Source organism: Ipomoea nil, unplaced genomic scaffold, assembly GCF_001879475.1.
Source record: "Ipomoea nil cultivar Tokyo-kokei standard unplaced genomic scaffold, Asagao_1.1 scaffold2845, whole genome shotgun sequence".
NCBI classification, from domain to species: Eukaryota; Viridiplantae; Streptophyta; class Magnoliopsida; order Solanales; family Convolvulaceae; genus Ipomoea; species Ipomoea nil.
The window spans coordinates 5,623,003-5,636,695 of NW_017619273.1; the positions used below are offsets into that span (position 1 = coordinate 5,623,003).

The 13,693-nt window shown below is 35.2% G+C and overlaps 1 protein-coding gene and 1 long non-coding RNA gene across 2 annotated transcripts; one reads left to right on the plus strand and one right to left on the minus strand.

The window, feature by feature from the left end:
- Positions 1 to 1,090: 1,090 nt before the first annotated feature.
- LOC109160031 (2-isopropylmalate synthase A-like) lies at positions 1,091 to 11,862 on the minus strand. The gene is made up of 12 exons (XM_019308140.1): positions 11,068 to 11,862; positions 10,270 to 10,483; positions 10,116 to 10,196; positions 9,402 to 9,494; positions 9,219 to 9,305; positions 6,305 to 6,405; positions 5,917 to 5,950; positions 5,569 to 5,643; positions 3,572 to 3,655; positions 3,350 to 3,484; positions 1,689 to 1,834; positions 1,091 to 1,512 (listed from the first exon to the last, which is right to left on the minus strand). The coding sequence occupies exons 1-12, from the start codon at positions 11,760 to 11,762 to the stop codon at positions 1,380 to 1,382; spliced, it is 1,878 nt and encodes a 625-aa protein (XP_019163685.1). The 5' UTR covers positions 11,763 to 11,862; the 3' UTR covers positions 1,091 to 1,379.
- LOC109160037 lies at positions 6,412 to 7,899 on the plus strand. The gene is made up of 2 exons (XR_002050674.1): positions 6,412 to 6,915; positions 7,090 to 7,899. It is a non-coding gene; the product is annotated as an uncharacterized LOC109160037 (long non-coding RNA).
- Positions 11,863 to 13,693: the final 1,831 nt, after the last annotated feature.

A 13,693-nucleotide genomic window follows, 5' to 3' on the forward strand; every position in this document is an offset into this window, starting at 1 on the left:
TTCATTAAGATTGCCACAATAATGATTTTTCTTAAATTTCTGTAAGATGGAAGAGAGAGAATATGAGAGTATGCCTTGTCCTTTAAGTGTGGACTTTTTGTAAGAAAAAAAAATATTGGGATTGCTCTAAGACCATCAATATCAGTTGGGAATATTAAGGGGTTATTGTAAGAATGATTAAGAAAGAAAATGTGGGAGGAAAAAAACAAAACAAAACAGATTAAAAAAAATAAAAAAAAAATGTCATTGTCAGTGCACGCGCCCGCTGGGCGCATTCGTGCCAAGCACCAGCAGCACGCGCGACTGAACCTTTTGATCAGTGGGACCCACTTTTCTGCATTATCCCTTCTCTTGCAGAAGGTCTTCAATTTTCTCTTCATGCTTCTCTCTCCTCCAACATGGCTTCCTTTTTTTTAAAATGTGTGCATTCTCCACTAGTGTGGATGCCCTAATATTCCCTCACTAGATTAATCAATAACTTCTTTGGGATATCCGCAAGGATTGTCTAGGAGTTCCTTTTGTCCGCGGTGACTAGTTTTGTTTGTTCCCCGGGGTTCCACTCTTCCTCTGCATTAAAAAAAATAATAATTTCTTTGGGATCCAAAATCCAACCACTAGGGGGCTCAACAATTTTGGGAGCGTTATGCTGTGCTCCGTATGCACCATGCATGGTGCATACGGATGCAAAAACAACGTCATTTTGACGTCTAACTTCATAATTTCACTACACTTTCATAATTTCATAACTATACATCCAGAATTGCATAATTATACTTCCAGAATTGCATAACTACATTTTCAGAATTTCATAACTACACATCCATAACTTTATAACTACACATCCAGAATTGCATAACTACACTTCCAGAACTTCATAACTAAAAAATCCAAAATGAATGAACTAAAAATGAATAACATAATGTTGTTGCTGGGAATCGAAACTGGTTTTTTTTTTTTTTTTAAGTAGGGCGGGCGTTTTATGCAAAACGACATCGTTTTTGCATCCGTATGCACCATGCAGAGTGCATACGGATGCACAGCATAATTTGCCACAATTTTGAAAATGTTATAAAAAGAAGCTCAAAGGAACTTTTCACAATTCAACCTCTCACCATAAAACTTTCCACTCATGCAATAACCAAATATGCACGAATAAACTATCATTTTCTGATGCAACAAATTATTAGGTAATAAAGTATTCTGTAAGTTAGTTGACACCAACCTTTAACCACACAACACACCTTTTCAAATAAAATACAAGCAAGAGAATTTACAGAATCTCCCAACTTGATCTGAATACTGTCTCTATGTTCCATGCTTGTTCTGCAATTGATAAAGCTGCAACCACATTGTAACTATTTCTTTTCTCCGCAATCACCTCACTTGGCAACTACATTATCTTCGGTTTTATTATATCTTGAAACTAGGGTTGTGAAACTTAACATCTTGTTCAAGGCACCAACATAGGCTCGAACACTGGAGATTACAATATCCATACCGGCACCAGTCCCACTAGCAACAGAAAGAACACAGCAAAATATTTACAAAATTCAGTTCTCGTTTTTAATTACTTAAAAAGTTAGAAAGAAATGCAACCAATGAATGTTTTGACATGGAACTAGAGAGATTTATGTTTACTTTTATGCCTTGAGGGAAAATATGAAAGTGAGGAGATAAAACTTGTATACCTAAATGTACGATTTACAACGTTTCCAGTTAAAGCATGGGTTGATGTGTGGCTGTTATCCCCGCGAATCAAAACTCTGGTGCTGGCTATGGCATCAATACCTTCTGTAACTGCAGTCAAGGAATACTCGAGGAGCGTCACAGGTACCTACATATTGAGAGCAAATAATTTAAAATAAGAAGGAAGAGAAAGGTTTAAGATTCCATATATGGGTAATCTTTTTTTATTCGATTTATATTTTATACAGCACACGCACATCAGTTAATAGCTATATATTTATAGACACCAAGGAATAACCTTCCAGAACAAAACAGGGGATACATCATGCCTAGATGCCTCCAAACAATTAAACAGGTTTAAGCCAATCTAAGAAATCAGCTAAAGTACACCACTATCAGTAGGCTTTCCATGAATCCAAAATAAAAGGGAACGCTAAAAAAAAAACAAAAAAAAAAAAAAAAAGATCTTTAAAACTATTTAACTTTTCCATTTGTCCTTCAAAGTTCTGACTATTCCTTTCATTCCAAATCAACCACATCAAACAAATAGAGAGCTATCCAATATATCTCCTGCTTCTCTTATATTTCCACCTTTTGAGCTATCTTTAATCTTGTGATAGTAATTGTATGAAGATGAGATGGACTCTCCTTCAATGTGTTATAGTTTAGGTGTCAATAAGGAGATAGCATTAATAAAAAGAAATACTACATGGTGCCAACTCAATGAAACATAACTTGTAGATCATGGCAGTGCACCTGGACAGTCACTTTCGTGATTCAAGGGGATATTTTAACCCTACTGTTGTAACCTTTTTAGTTATCAGTTAGAAAGTGACAAGCTACAGTACAGGCAGATAGAGAAGAGAGTAGTAACCCAACTCACTAGGATTGTAGCAATTAAGAAAGACATGTTAGCTCAAGGATTCGTGATGGATTTAGTGTCTGATTGAATTGAAAGGAGAAATGAGCCCAGTTTTAATGAGCTTATTCACTGTAATAAGCACTTTTTTTGGTTCTTCACTGCATTTGGATATGCCTATGAAAAAGAGCATATGACTGTTCTTTTAGAAGAAAATAAAATTTTGTTAAGAAAAATTAAGTGGCAAGGTAAGGAATTTCCCCCTTATCAGATAAAAGATGAAATCTAAAGCCATCATGAAGAGCAGAAAAACTATCAAAGAGAGGAGAATGAGAAGAAAAGCTAAAGTAGCTAACATTATAGTCCATAAGCTTATCATAAAAAGAGAAACAGCTTTTCAAATGCCAATTAAAAAGGCAAAATCTCGTAGCTATACTGAGCTTATTGAAAAGTAAAATATTTTAAGCTGTTTATCCTAATTGGGCCATAAAATCCATGTGGCCTAATTAACTATACTGGGTTCAGCCTTGTTTGAGTCAGAGTGATTAAAATACAATGTAATATCCATCTCTTTTATTTGCTGCTCCATAAGAAAATTGGACCATAGAATATTGCCCTGTGGTCCTTGTGGATATTAGATCATCAGTAGTTTGCGGTTAGAATGGTTAGAAACATCTATCACTACGCTTCAGAGCAAAGAAGCAGACAAAACTACTTTGTTCTTGCATCTTTTTAAATCTGAAAAACAATTCTAGGTCCTAGAGATCATTGTTATAATGAAAATACCAGGAGTCCAGTTCAAACCTTTACGAGGAGATCAACTGCCTTATAAGCTGCATCAACGGGCCCTGTTCCAACAGAACAAGCAACATGTTCTTCATCGTCGGCATCAATGAGCTTAACAGTTGCAGTAGAAAGGCCAAGTGAGCCACATGTCACCTGTACATTGGGGATTACATGCTTTTAATTGACTGAACATCCTTACTCAATTACGAAAGTTATAACATAAGCGTAGACCATATGAACCTGTAAATCTCCAAGTTTCCAAACAAGCTGTGGCTGGAAAACTTCATCTGATATGAGCGCAATTAGGTCATCATCTGTAATTTTCTGAAAAAAAAAAAAAAAATTAGAAATTTAGAATCTAGCAGATGGATAGAAACAGCTATACAGTATCAAGGTCAAATAAACATCAAATAATTGCCACTATAAACTGCCTCAGCTATTTACTGACTAAATATTTGCCAAAACCTTAATTAAAATTTAGGAATAAACACACAAATAAAGAAAATTTGTGTGTTTACCTTAGTTATCCAATTTTCCATTCTCGATTTTCTGTTCTTTAGTTTTCCATTCTTTGTTTTTTGTTTTCCAGTTTAGGAAACATATTTACCATCACCCATTGTCCATATTCTTTTTTTTTTTTAATAATTAGAACTTTATTAATAACGAAAAATGAGGTTCTACTAAAAAGCAAGGACATACCCTCAGCCTTGCAGACCAAGGAGACAGACCCCCTTGAACAAATTGTCCACATTCATTTTCCAAATTAAATTTGTGGACTATAAAGTTATAAAAATAAATCACAAATTCAAAAAATCTGAGTAGTGGTCTTTTACCCAATATTGAAAATATTTTCAGACATGTTAAAACATTCACCCAAAATTTAAAATTTGATTCAAATTTTAAGTTCCAATTCGGATAATATGAAAAATGCCTAACCCTAAATACAAATAGGTAGGTTATGTTGGGATAAATAAATGGGAATAGAGATGAATAGATGATAGATGATTGTGGTAAAATAAGAGAAGATGGTAATGAATGTAGTCATAATGGTTGATAGATAGGCAAGTAGATAAGGATGAGAGTGAGGTAGGTAGGTGGTACTAGTGGTAAGAGTAAATAGATTAGTATGTAGATTGTAGGGGTAGAATGGTAAATAGATAGGTAAACTAGAAGTTTGTAGGTAATCTTAGGGTCCGTTTGGAAACCTTAAAAATGTTTCCCAAAAAATTACTCATTTTCCAGAAAATAATTTAATCTTCTAATGTTTGACTGAAGTTCAGAAAATTATCTTTTTATGTTTGGCTAAAAGTTAAGAAATTGCATTTTTTCTGTTTGGTTCATTTTAATTATTTGTTATATAATATAATAATAATAATAATAATAATAATAATAAATGGTGGCGGTGGTTGTTGTGGTGGTGGTGATGTGATGGTGAAGGTAGTGGTGGTGGTGATGGTAGTGGTGTGGTGGTGGTGGTGGTGTAGTTGTGATGGTGTGGTGGTGGTAATAATATTTTGGAAACTAGAAAAGAGATGAGAGCGAAGATAAATACAGAAAAATAAAGAATACAAAAAATGTCTTTCGACTAAAAATCTAGGAAGACATTTTCCCCAAATTGGGCCTTTTTCCGTTGACCAAAATGAATATTTTTCGTTTACTTTATTTTCCTTGAATACCCAAACACAGGAAAATCCGAAAATGACTTCGGAAAGTCATTTTCTGAATTTCCAAATGGGCCCTTAATGGTGATTATAGGCGAAATTATGCATGTTTTGTATTTGGAAAACAAGAAAAAGTGTTTCCCAAATTCCTCAGTTATGCAGGAAAATGGAAAACTGTTTTTCAAATGGAGATTAATCTTCCATTTTCCAAAATAGAAAATTGTGCAAATAATCATGTTTTTTGTTTTTTTTTTCTCAAAATTTCCATTTTTTAGACAAATGAAAAATGTAAACGCACCCTAAAAGTAAAAGAAAGAGAGAGGCAAAAAAGCAGAAAAAGAAAAACAACCTAGACTGGCTAAGACTAAACTCCATATTAAAGGGCAACCCCGGCTCCCTACTGAGATTAAGTCAATCAATTACCTGGGAGAATCACTAATAAGTATTTTCTTTTTCTAACATGTAATACATGTTCATGTAGTAAGAAGAATCCCAAACAAATAGAAGCCAGAGATGCACAGATAGTAAAGGAAGAAATTTTCATTGGAGCAAAAGTTATCAATAGTTCTAATTTACCTTTTTCTTTTCAGCCACAGATTTAAAACGCCAAAATAAGTCATCAAATTCCTTCCCATCAATGTCATAGCCAAGCTGCAAAACAATTAAAAAAGAGATATCTGATATCATATGGAATTTCAAGCAAGGAATTATATAATTTATATTAAAAGTATAGCATTTTACAACACATTAACATATATAAATGTATACACATGCATACAAATGTTTGGGTCGACAGTCGACACACATGCATATTAGTATATATGTATATTTGTATATCTATGCAAGTATATTTATGTGTATATATCTATACATATGTGTCTGTAGTTCTGTACATGTACTTGTAAACAAAGAGAGACAATTTACCTCCTGCATTTTGGTTTTCAAAGCATGGCGTCCACTGTGCAAACAAAAAGGAGGCAAATAATTACAGCATTCATAGTTATAGACATGTAAGTCAATGTCCATGATTTCTGAGTAACCATATCATATAAAGAAAAATTGTACCAAACAGTGTAATTTGAGGGGGGGGGGGGGGGGGGGGGGGGGAAATCTGAATAGTATACATGATTTAAAAATAATGGACCTGTACCAAACATCATCTCATGCTTGCTACTGATAGAAAGAACTTCTTCAAAAGCAAAAGGGGAAAATCATACATTAAATAGTATAAATATCAACACACTAATACCCCGACATAATGTGTCTTCTACCACCTAGGACAAAACCATTTGATGCGGAAATCAGAGAATACCTGAGTTTTCCAAGGACAATACCAGATTGATTAGCCCGATGAAGCCCAATATCTTCAGGAGACATTATCTCATAAGTATCTTTGTGTTTTAGCATTCCATCCTGCAAAGAATAAAGCAAGAATAAGAAGAGGAGATCCAGCATTTATTGCTAAGGAAATATTGAAAAGTAGTTTGAGCTGTAAAAGGAGTGAGGAAGAGTTTTGCATGGTTCATCCAGTTTAAATTGTTAGACACTTAGACTAAATTGTAGAAGCAGTAAAACATTCATAAGATTTCTCTTAGGGGGGCATTTAAGTTAATAGAACGTGAGATTACCCTAAAAGAATACCTTCTAAAAGATAATATGAGATTGCGAGAATGTAAGATTACCTTATATGCTTACCTAAATTTGTAACTTGTGGAATTGTAATATTAACCTCTTTGGTTAAGGATTACATTGCATAAATAAATATACACACCAATAAATAATCATATATGTGTGTGTGAGAAAGAGAGAGAGAGAGAGAGAGAGATTATTTAGTTATTTATTTATACATACACATGTGCGTGTGTATATATATATGCATGTTTATTAAAGGTCAAAGATGGAAAACCATACTACATAACCAAGGTAATCTTTTTTTGAATACTATTAACTCTATTACATGCAGTATCTATTGATAACTACTTTCTCAACCTACTGAAGCACAGAGAGTCAATAGCGCCTCCACTGAGGCTCGAACCCACAACCTCCCCATGTGGGAGTTCCACTTGGTGCCATTGGACTACAAGGTCCTTAACCAAGGTAATCTTAAAATACCTAAGGTGTTGAAGGTCATAATTTTACCTTGATATAACCTCAAACTCTGATGTGGCAGCATTCTCACATAACCTATATTATCTCATAACTTAAACTAAACAAGGTTATATAAGATAACTTTGCTCACAGCCTCACATTACCTTTGTTATCTTATATGACTTGAACAAAAGGCCACCTTAAGGATTAAGGAATACAGGCTTATTCATATCTTTACCTCTAGTTCTGTATATACTCTACGCATTTATGTATAGTATTTTTAAGTATTGCACCATCTAGCTTATTACTACTACTACAAAATTTGTTTTTGGGCTCCCCATTACGCATCCTCTAGATTGTTGCTTCTTGTTTTTGGGACGAAATGTTCTTAAATAAGTACTTTTGCTTCACACAAGTTTTTAACATTTTTACCCAACTTGAGAGCTATCTTTTCTGGGAGAAATGTTTGTTATATCTCATTCTTCCAATATTTCATCTGATAGCTTACCTGTTATTAATCATCAGATTGTTTTTCTCTTTCTGTCTTTATCTGAACTCCCTCAAAGAAGAGGAGTATTCCTTCATTTGGGAATACAGAAGATTCCAGTTTGGAGATGATTTGGGTTTTGAAAATACAAAAGGATGTATACTATGGAAATGAATCAAAGTCCTCCATAAAAGCCTCCAAGGGTTTTGCTGTTCAAGTCAAATAAGGCATATTGTACCAGTGGGGGGGAAGTCTAGAAAAGGCTACTGCATGCAGATAAGATGGAAAGATTTGAAATGCATGCTTAATTATTTTTCATAGGAATAGTGCTCTAGAAGGTTAATGTGGAACATATTTATTGTAAATGATCAAATTATAGCAATTGGTATATTGGTATATCATGCACTAAGACTCACATCACAATATGAGCCTCAATAAACATTTAAAATTTTAATAATACAATTCTTAACCCCTACTTTCTTTTGTAGTATTATTGTGTCCATCCATTCCCTATTTTTCTTTTGCATTCTGTGGTCAAGGAAAGCATGCTTATCACGTTTCTAGTATGGTCATAAACAACTATCCGTTACAACTACCTCATTTAATCCTCTCTAGTATGGTCATAAACAACTAAAACCTGAACTCTCTCCCATTTCTCATTTCTTATTTCTCATATATAAATGGGAGGACTTACAGCATTCATTAGTATGGAACCTTGTATATTTACTCTTCAACCTGCTGTGTTTTGAGCCTTAAATTTGTCATTCATTAGTCACTACTAACTTACTAAGAAGCTAGAACTTAAATTTTACCAATCTTTCAAAGCTTCATTCAACTTTATCCTCAAGCTTGTATTCGTCCTCCTAGCTTTCTAATTTCCTATATTGAGTTATTTGAGCTTACACTGTTATACACTTACACTTACACGTTGATAATCTATACTCAATCTATAATGCTCTCAACTCTACACTTATCCATCCTATGATTTGTACCAACTGTAATCAAGTTCTTTGTGTTCAAGGAAATAACTGTGATTTGTGCTATTGTCAATGGCTAAAGATACCCATCAATGAAGATGTGTTAGTTAAAGTAAATTGGCTACCAGAGATAGTCAGGTATACCCATCAACAAGGGCAACAAAGGCATGTTCATTGAAGTGATTTGGCTATAGTGGAAGCCAGTATAAAGTATAAACCACCAATGAGAGTGTGCTTGGTGAAGTTGATTGTGGCACACTGGCACTGGCACCCACCAACCCTGAAGAAAGCTGGAAGATAGTGGGTTATTAAATCCTAAGAAAGGGGTCCTTAAGTGGTAGATGTAGGCATTGCCAAACTATAAAATCACGATATCCACTTACCTTTGCTCTTTATCTTATTTGCTCGTGTGTTTGATTCATTATCTACAAATCTCTAATTTGAAAAGCTTATAAAGTGCAGGTCAAATAATTTATTCTCCTGGTGATTCAGGCACAAATTTCAATATACTAATTCACTCCCCTCTTAGGATAATTCAGAACAGTTTTTATACTGGGTACACACAAAAACATGTACATAGCATTAGCTTGAACATTTAGACAGGGTAAAAGGAAGCAAAAGGCTCAATGCATAATGTAATTGCATCATTTTATAGATCAGAGAATAAGATGGACCTGATGGATGCCACTCTCATGAGCAAAAGCATTAGCCCCAACAATGGCTTTGTGTGGCTGCACAAGCAAACCAGTATACTCTTCTACCTGGACATCAAATAATCATCAAGTGTAAAGCAAACACGAAATGAATCCAAACCAGAGAAGGTTCTTAAAATTTACTAGACATTAAATGCTCAATACCATTTTGCTAGCCATGATAATATGTTGTGTATTGATCCCAGTATAAAGGCCACCAAGTACTTGCTCTCCACGACATTTCAAGGCCATTACAACCTATGTCACAGAATACAACATAAATAGTTATAAAATAAAAGCAAGTCCAGAAGTTGTTATGAATAATCATTAAGAATAAGCACATATTCAAGATACAATTTAGGAGTTTCACCATCTTCAACGTCAGATGTAAATGCATAAAAGTATATGCATATATGCCGGAACCTGGTCACTAATGTTTTTGTCAGCAATTAAGGGTACAGTTATATTATATTATACGAAAATTCCATGGTGTTATGATGTACTTTGTGCTTGTTAAAGACTTAAAGGTAAAAGTTAAACTCTTCCCTTACAACATCACCAAGCATACAACATTATTATACATGACTCTGAAGAAAATCTCTTTTATATATATATATATATATATATATATATATATATATATATTTGATGAGTAGAGAGAATATATTCATCAAGGCACCAAGGGGGACCTTGCAAAACAAAGGATTTAAATCAAGCCTCCAAATAAATTATACAAGATTTAGCTCATTCTAAATCTGACCTATCTGTAACTCTTTTGCAAGCACTTCCTTAGTGCTTTCCTGAACAATATCATTACAACCAAGAAGAGAAAATATACATATACGCATGAATTGTAGTATAACAGCTTTATTCACCTACCTCCTCCAATGAAGCATTTCCTGCTCTTTCACCAATGCCATTTATTGTGACTTCTACCTGTCTTGCACCAGCATATGCTCCCTGGAAATAAGCTTCACTGTCAGAGAATTTTGAACTTCATGAACTTTTTTATGTAACATTAAATGAACCATACAGCTAATGTGTTAGCAGTAGAAAGCCCAAGATCATTCTGACAGTGTGTTGAAATGATGACGTTTTCAATTCCTGGGGTATTGGCTTTTATATCAGCGATCAGTTGTCCAAATTCGGTTGGAAGTGTATAGCCAACAGTATCAGGTATATTAAGGGTTGTTGCCCCAGCTTTGATAACTTCTCCCAGTATTTGATAAAGGAACTCCCTGTCAGATCTGAAAGGAATATAACAAGGAGAAGGTTGAATCATTAAAACAAACAATAGCTAACAGATTGAATACTGTTGATGAGGGTTATAACGTTTAAAGTGAATGAAGGTCCTACTTCCTAATGATGTTAGTTATCTGGGTACCAAGTAGAAGAAGCAGCACACCACTGTGAACTTTGTTTCTGAGTTTACATAAGATCAACAGTATCATATAAGATTAATTTCTAATTTCTTATGCTCATTATAAGTCCTCGAAAACCCAGACAAAAGGCAGCAATGACACTACCAATTTGTGGATCATTCTAAGTAATCAAGAAACAGGGGCCAAACTGTCTCTCTTTACCTAACAACCTACTTCATTACAGCTACTAATAACAGCAAAGGAATACTCACGTGTCTCAATAAAGAATAAAAAAATTAAAAGAGAACAAAAGAAACAAAGGAATATTAATATATTATTTAAAGCTCCCTAATATAAGCAATAAACAAACCCAAGTTCCGACGAAAATGCAAAACTGAGTTAAGAACTTCAAATCAAATGGAAATGAAAGCAGAAAATATAATAATGATGTAAAGTAAAAGGTAAAACACCTCCCGGCATCTTCAGGGCTAAATTCAACATCGGAACAGCCCAAGCTCCTGGCATAAGCGACCATACTGGTGGCCTTCTCCACCACTTGCTCCCTGCTCATGTTGAGCTTGAACTTCATGTGTATCTCACTGGTGGCGATGAATGTATGCACCCGAGGCTTCTTGGCATGCTTCACCGCCTCCCAAGCCCGATCAATATCCCTCTGATTGCACCTGGAAAGGCCGCATATGACCGGAACGTGTTCGCCCTCCCCATTCCCAACCTCCTGCGCAATCAATCTGACGGCCTCGAAATCGGCCTCCGAGGCAGCAGGGAACCCCGCCTCAATGATATCCACACCGAGCTTGGCCAGCTGCCGCGCGACGTCGAGCTTCTCTTTGGTGGTCATTGTGGCGCCGGGGGACTGCTCGCCGTCCCGGAGGGTGGTGTCGAAAACTCGCACATAGTTAGGGTCCGAGATTCTGTTCGGGATGTAATCCGGCCGCCTTGGAGCCCCCAATCCGCATCGTACCACGCCGGAGGCGTAGGAGAAGGAATTACTCGTTGCTGTGCTGCTGCTGCTGCTGCTGAGCGAGCAGTATCCCCGCTTCAGGAAACTACCGCAAGTAGCATTGTTAGTGCGAACGAGAGGGCATTTGCATTTGTGGCGCTGAAACACAGCGTGAGGGTTAGGGTTTGAGCAGAAAGACGCCATTGATGACCTTAGTGCTTGCTTGTCCGAGCTGTAATGAAGATAACAACGGGAGGAGAAAGGATAGACGTTACAATTTACAACGAGAGCTGACTGGGCAGCCACGACTCCAGGTCCAGGAGTTTGACTAATATTTTTTGAGTAAATATCTTTGAGTTTGGTGATTTCACCAATTTTAGTCTTAAATTTTTAAATTGATCACATTTGAATTTCAAATTCAATTTATTACAGCTCGTTTGGTTCGTTGAAAAATATTTGAAGGGAAATGGAATTGAAATTTCATGGAAAATAAATTTCAAGAAAACAGATTCTATTGTTTGATTGGTGGAAAAGAAATTACTGGGAATATGAATTCCATTATTTGGTTGAGTTTGGAAGGGTAAGGAATAATGAGTATAATGACAAATATAATTCTATTGTTTGGTTGGTGGAAAAGAAATTACTGGGAATATGAATTCCATTGTTTGGTTGAGTTTGGAAGGGTAAGGAATAATAAGTATAATGACAAATATAATTCTACACAATAATAATAATATAATAATAATAAGAGTAATTAATAAAGAATGGTGAGGGTAAAATTGTCATATTAGTTTTGTTGAAAGTGGTTTTATGAGATATCCTCATGAACACACTTTGTATGTCAAATGCACTGATTCTGGTGATATTGTTTTAATCTGTCTGTATGTTGATGATCTGGTTTTTACTGGAAACAACTTGAAGCTAATCTCAGAATTCAGGGAGGCACTCATTAAGAGGTTTGAAATGACCGATATGGGCCTTATGTCTTACTTTCTTGGCCTTGAGGTTATTCAAATGGATGGTGGAATCTTTATTTCACAGAAGAAGTATGCTGCTGATATTTTGAAAAAGTTCAAAATGAAAAACTCCAAACCAGTTTCGACTCCGTTAACTGAAAAGTTAAAGGTGTCCAAAGATGAGTGTGGTAAGAATGTGAATGTTACAGCTTATAAAAGTTTAATTGGAAGTCTGAGGTATCTGGTGGCAACAAGGCCAGATATTTCTTTTGGAGTTGGAATACTTAGCAGATTCATGGAGGAGCCAAAAGAATCACATTGGGCTGCAGCAAAGCGAATTCTGAGATATGTCAAAGGTACGAGTAATGATGGACTTTTTTACTCTACTAATGAAGCTGTGGAACTTGTTAGGTACACAGACAGTGATTGGGCTGGAGATATGGAGACCAGAAAAAGCACATCAGGATATGCCTTCTATCTTGGTTCAACCATATTTTCTTGGTCGTCAAAGAAGCAGCAGATTGTAGCACTTTCAACAGCAGAAGCAGAATATATTGCAGCAGCAAACTGTGCTACTCAAGCAGTTTGGCTAAGGAGAATTTTGGAGTTCTTACAACACGAGCAGGAAGCACCTACAACTATTTTTTGTGACAACAAGTCAGCAATATCGTTGTCCAAAAATCCAGTCTTTCATGGTCACAGCAAACACATTGATATCAAGTATCACAAAATCAGAGAGTTGGTTGTTGAAAAACAAATCAACATTGAGTATTGTTCAAGTGAATGTCAAGTTGCAGATATCTTTACGAAGCCGTTGAAGACAGAGACATTTCTTAAATTGAAGAAAGATATTGGGATGACCAATATATCCAACTTGGTTTAAAGGAGGCAATGTTATAATAATATTATTATTATAATTTAATTAAACCAAGTATGTGGGAGTTGTGGCAATGCATGCAGATTGAGGATGCAGTAAGTGGGTCATGACTTTACAATACATGGAGCATGCATCTCCTAAATTTATGCTTTACTAGTTTTGTATTCACTATAAATAGGCTTGATATTAACCATTTTAAATCATCAATTTGAATCACAAAGCATTCTTTCCTCTCTCTCCCTCTTTCTCTAATATATATTATATATATATATATATATATATATATATATATATATATATAT

What these genes read in the sequence shown, in the direction of transcription:
- LOC109160031 (XM_019308140.1), bottom strand. Translation starts at nt 11,762, where the DNA reads ATGGCGTCTTTCTGCTCAAACCCTAACCCTCACGCTGTGTTTCAGCGC. An exon ending in CTACTGCTAACACATTAGCT is followed by an intron (nt 10,197 to 10,269) that starts GTATGGTTCATT and finishes GCTTATTTCCAG; the next exon opens with GGAGCATATGCTGGTGCAAG. An exon ending in TGAAAACCAAAATGCAGGAG is followed by an intron (nt 5,644 to 5,916) that starts GTAAATTGTCTC and finishes ATTGTTTTGCAG; the next exon opens with CTTGGCTATGACATTGATGG.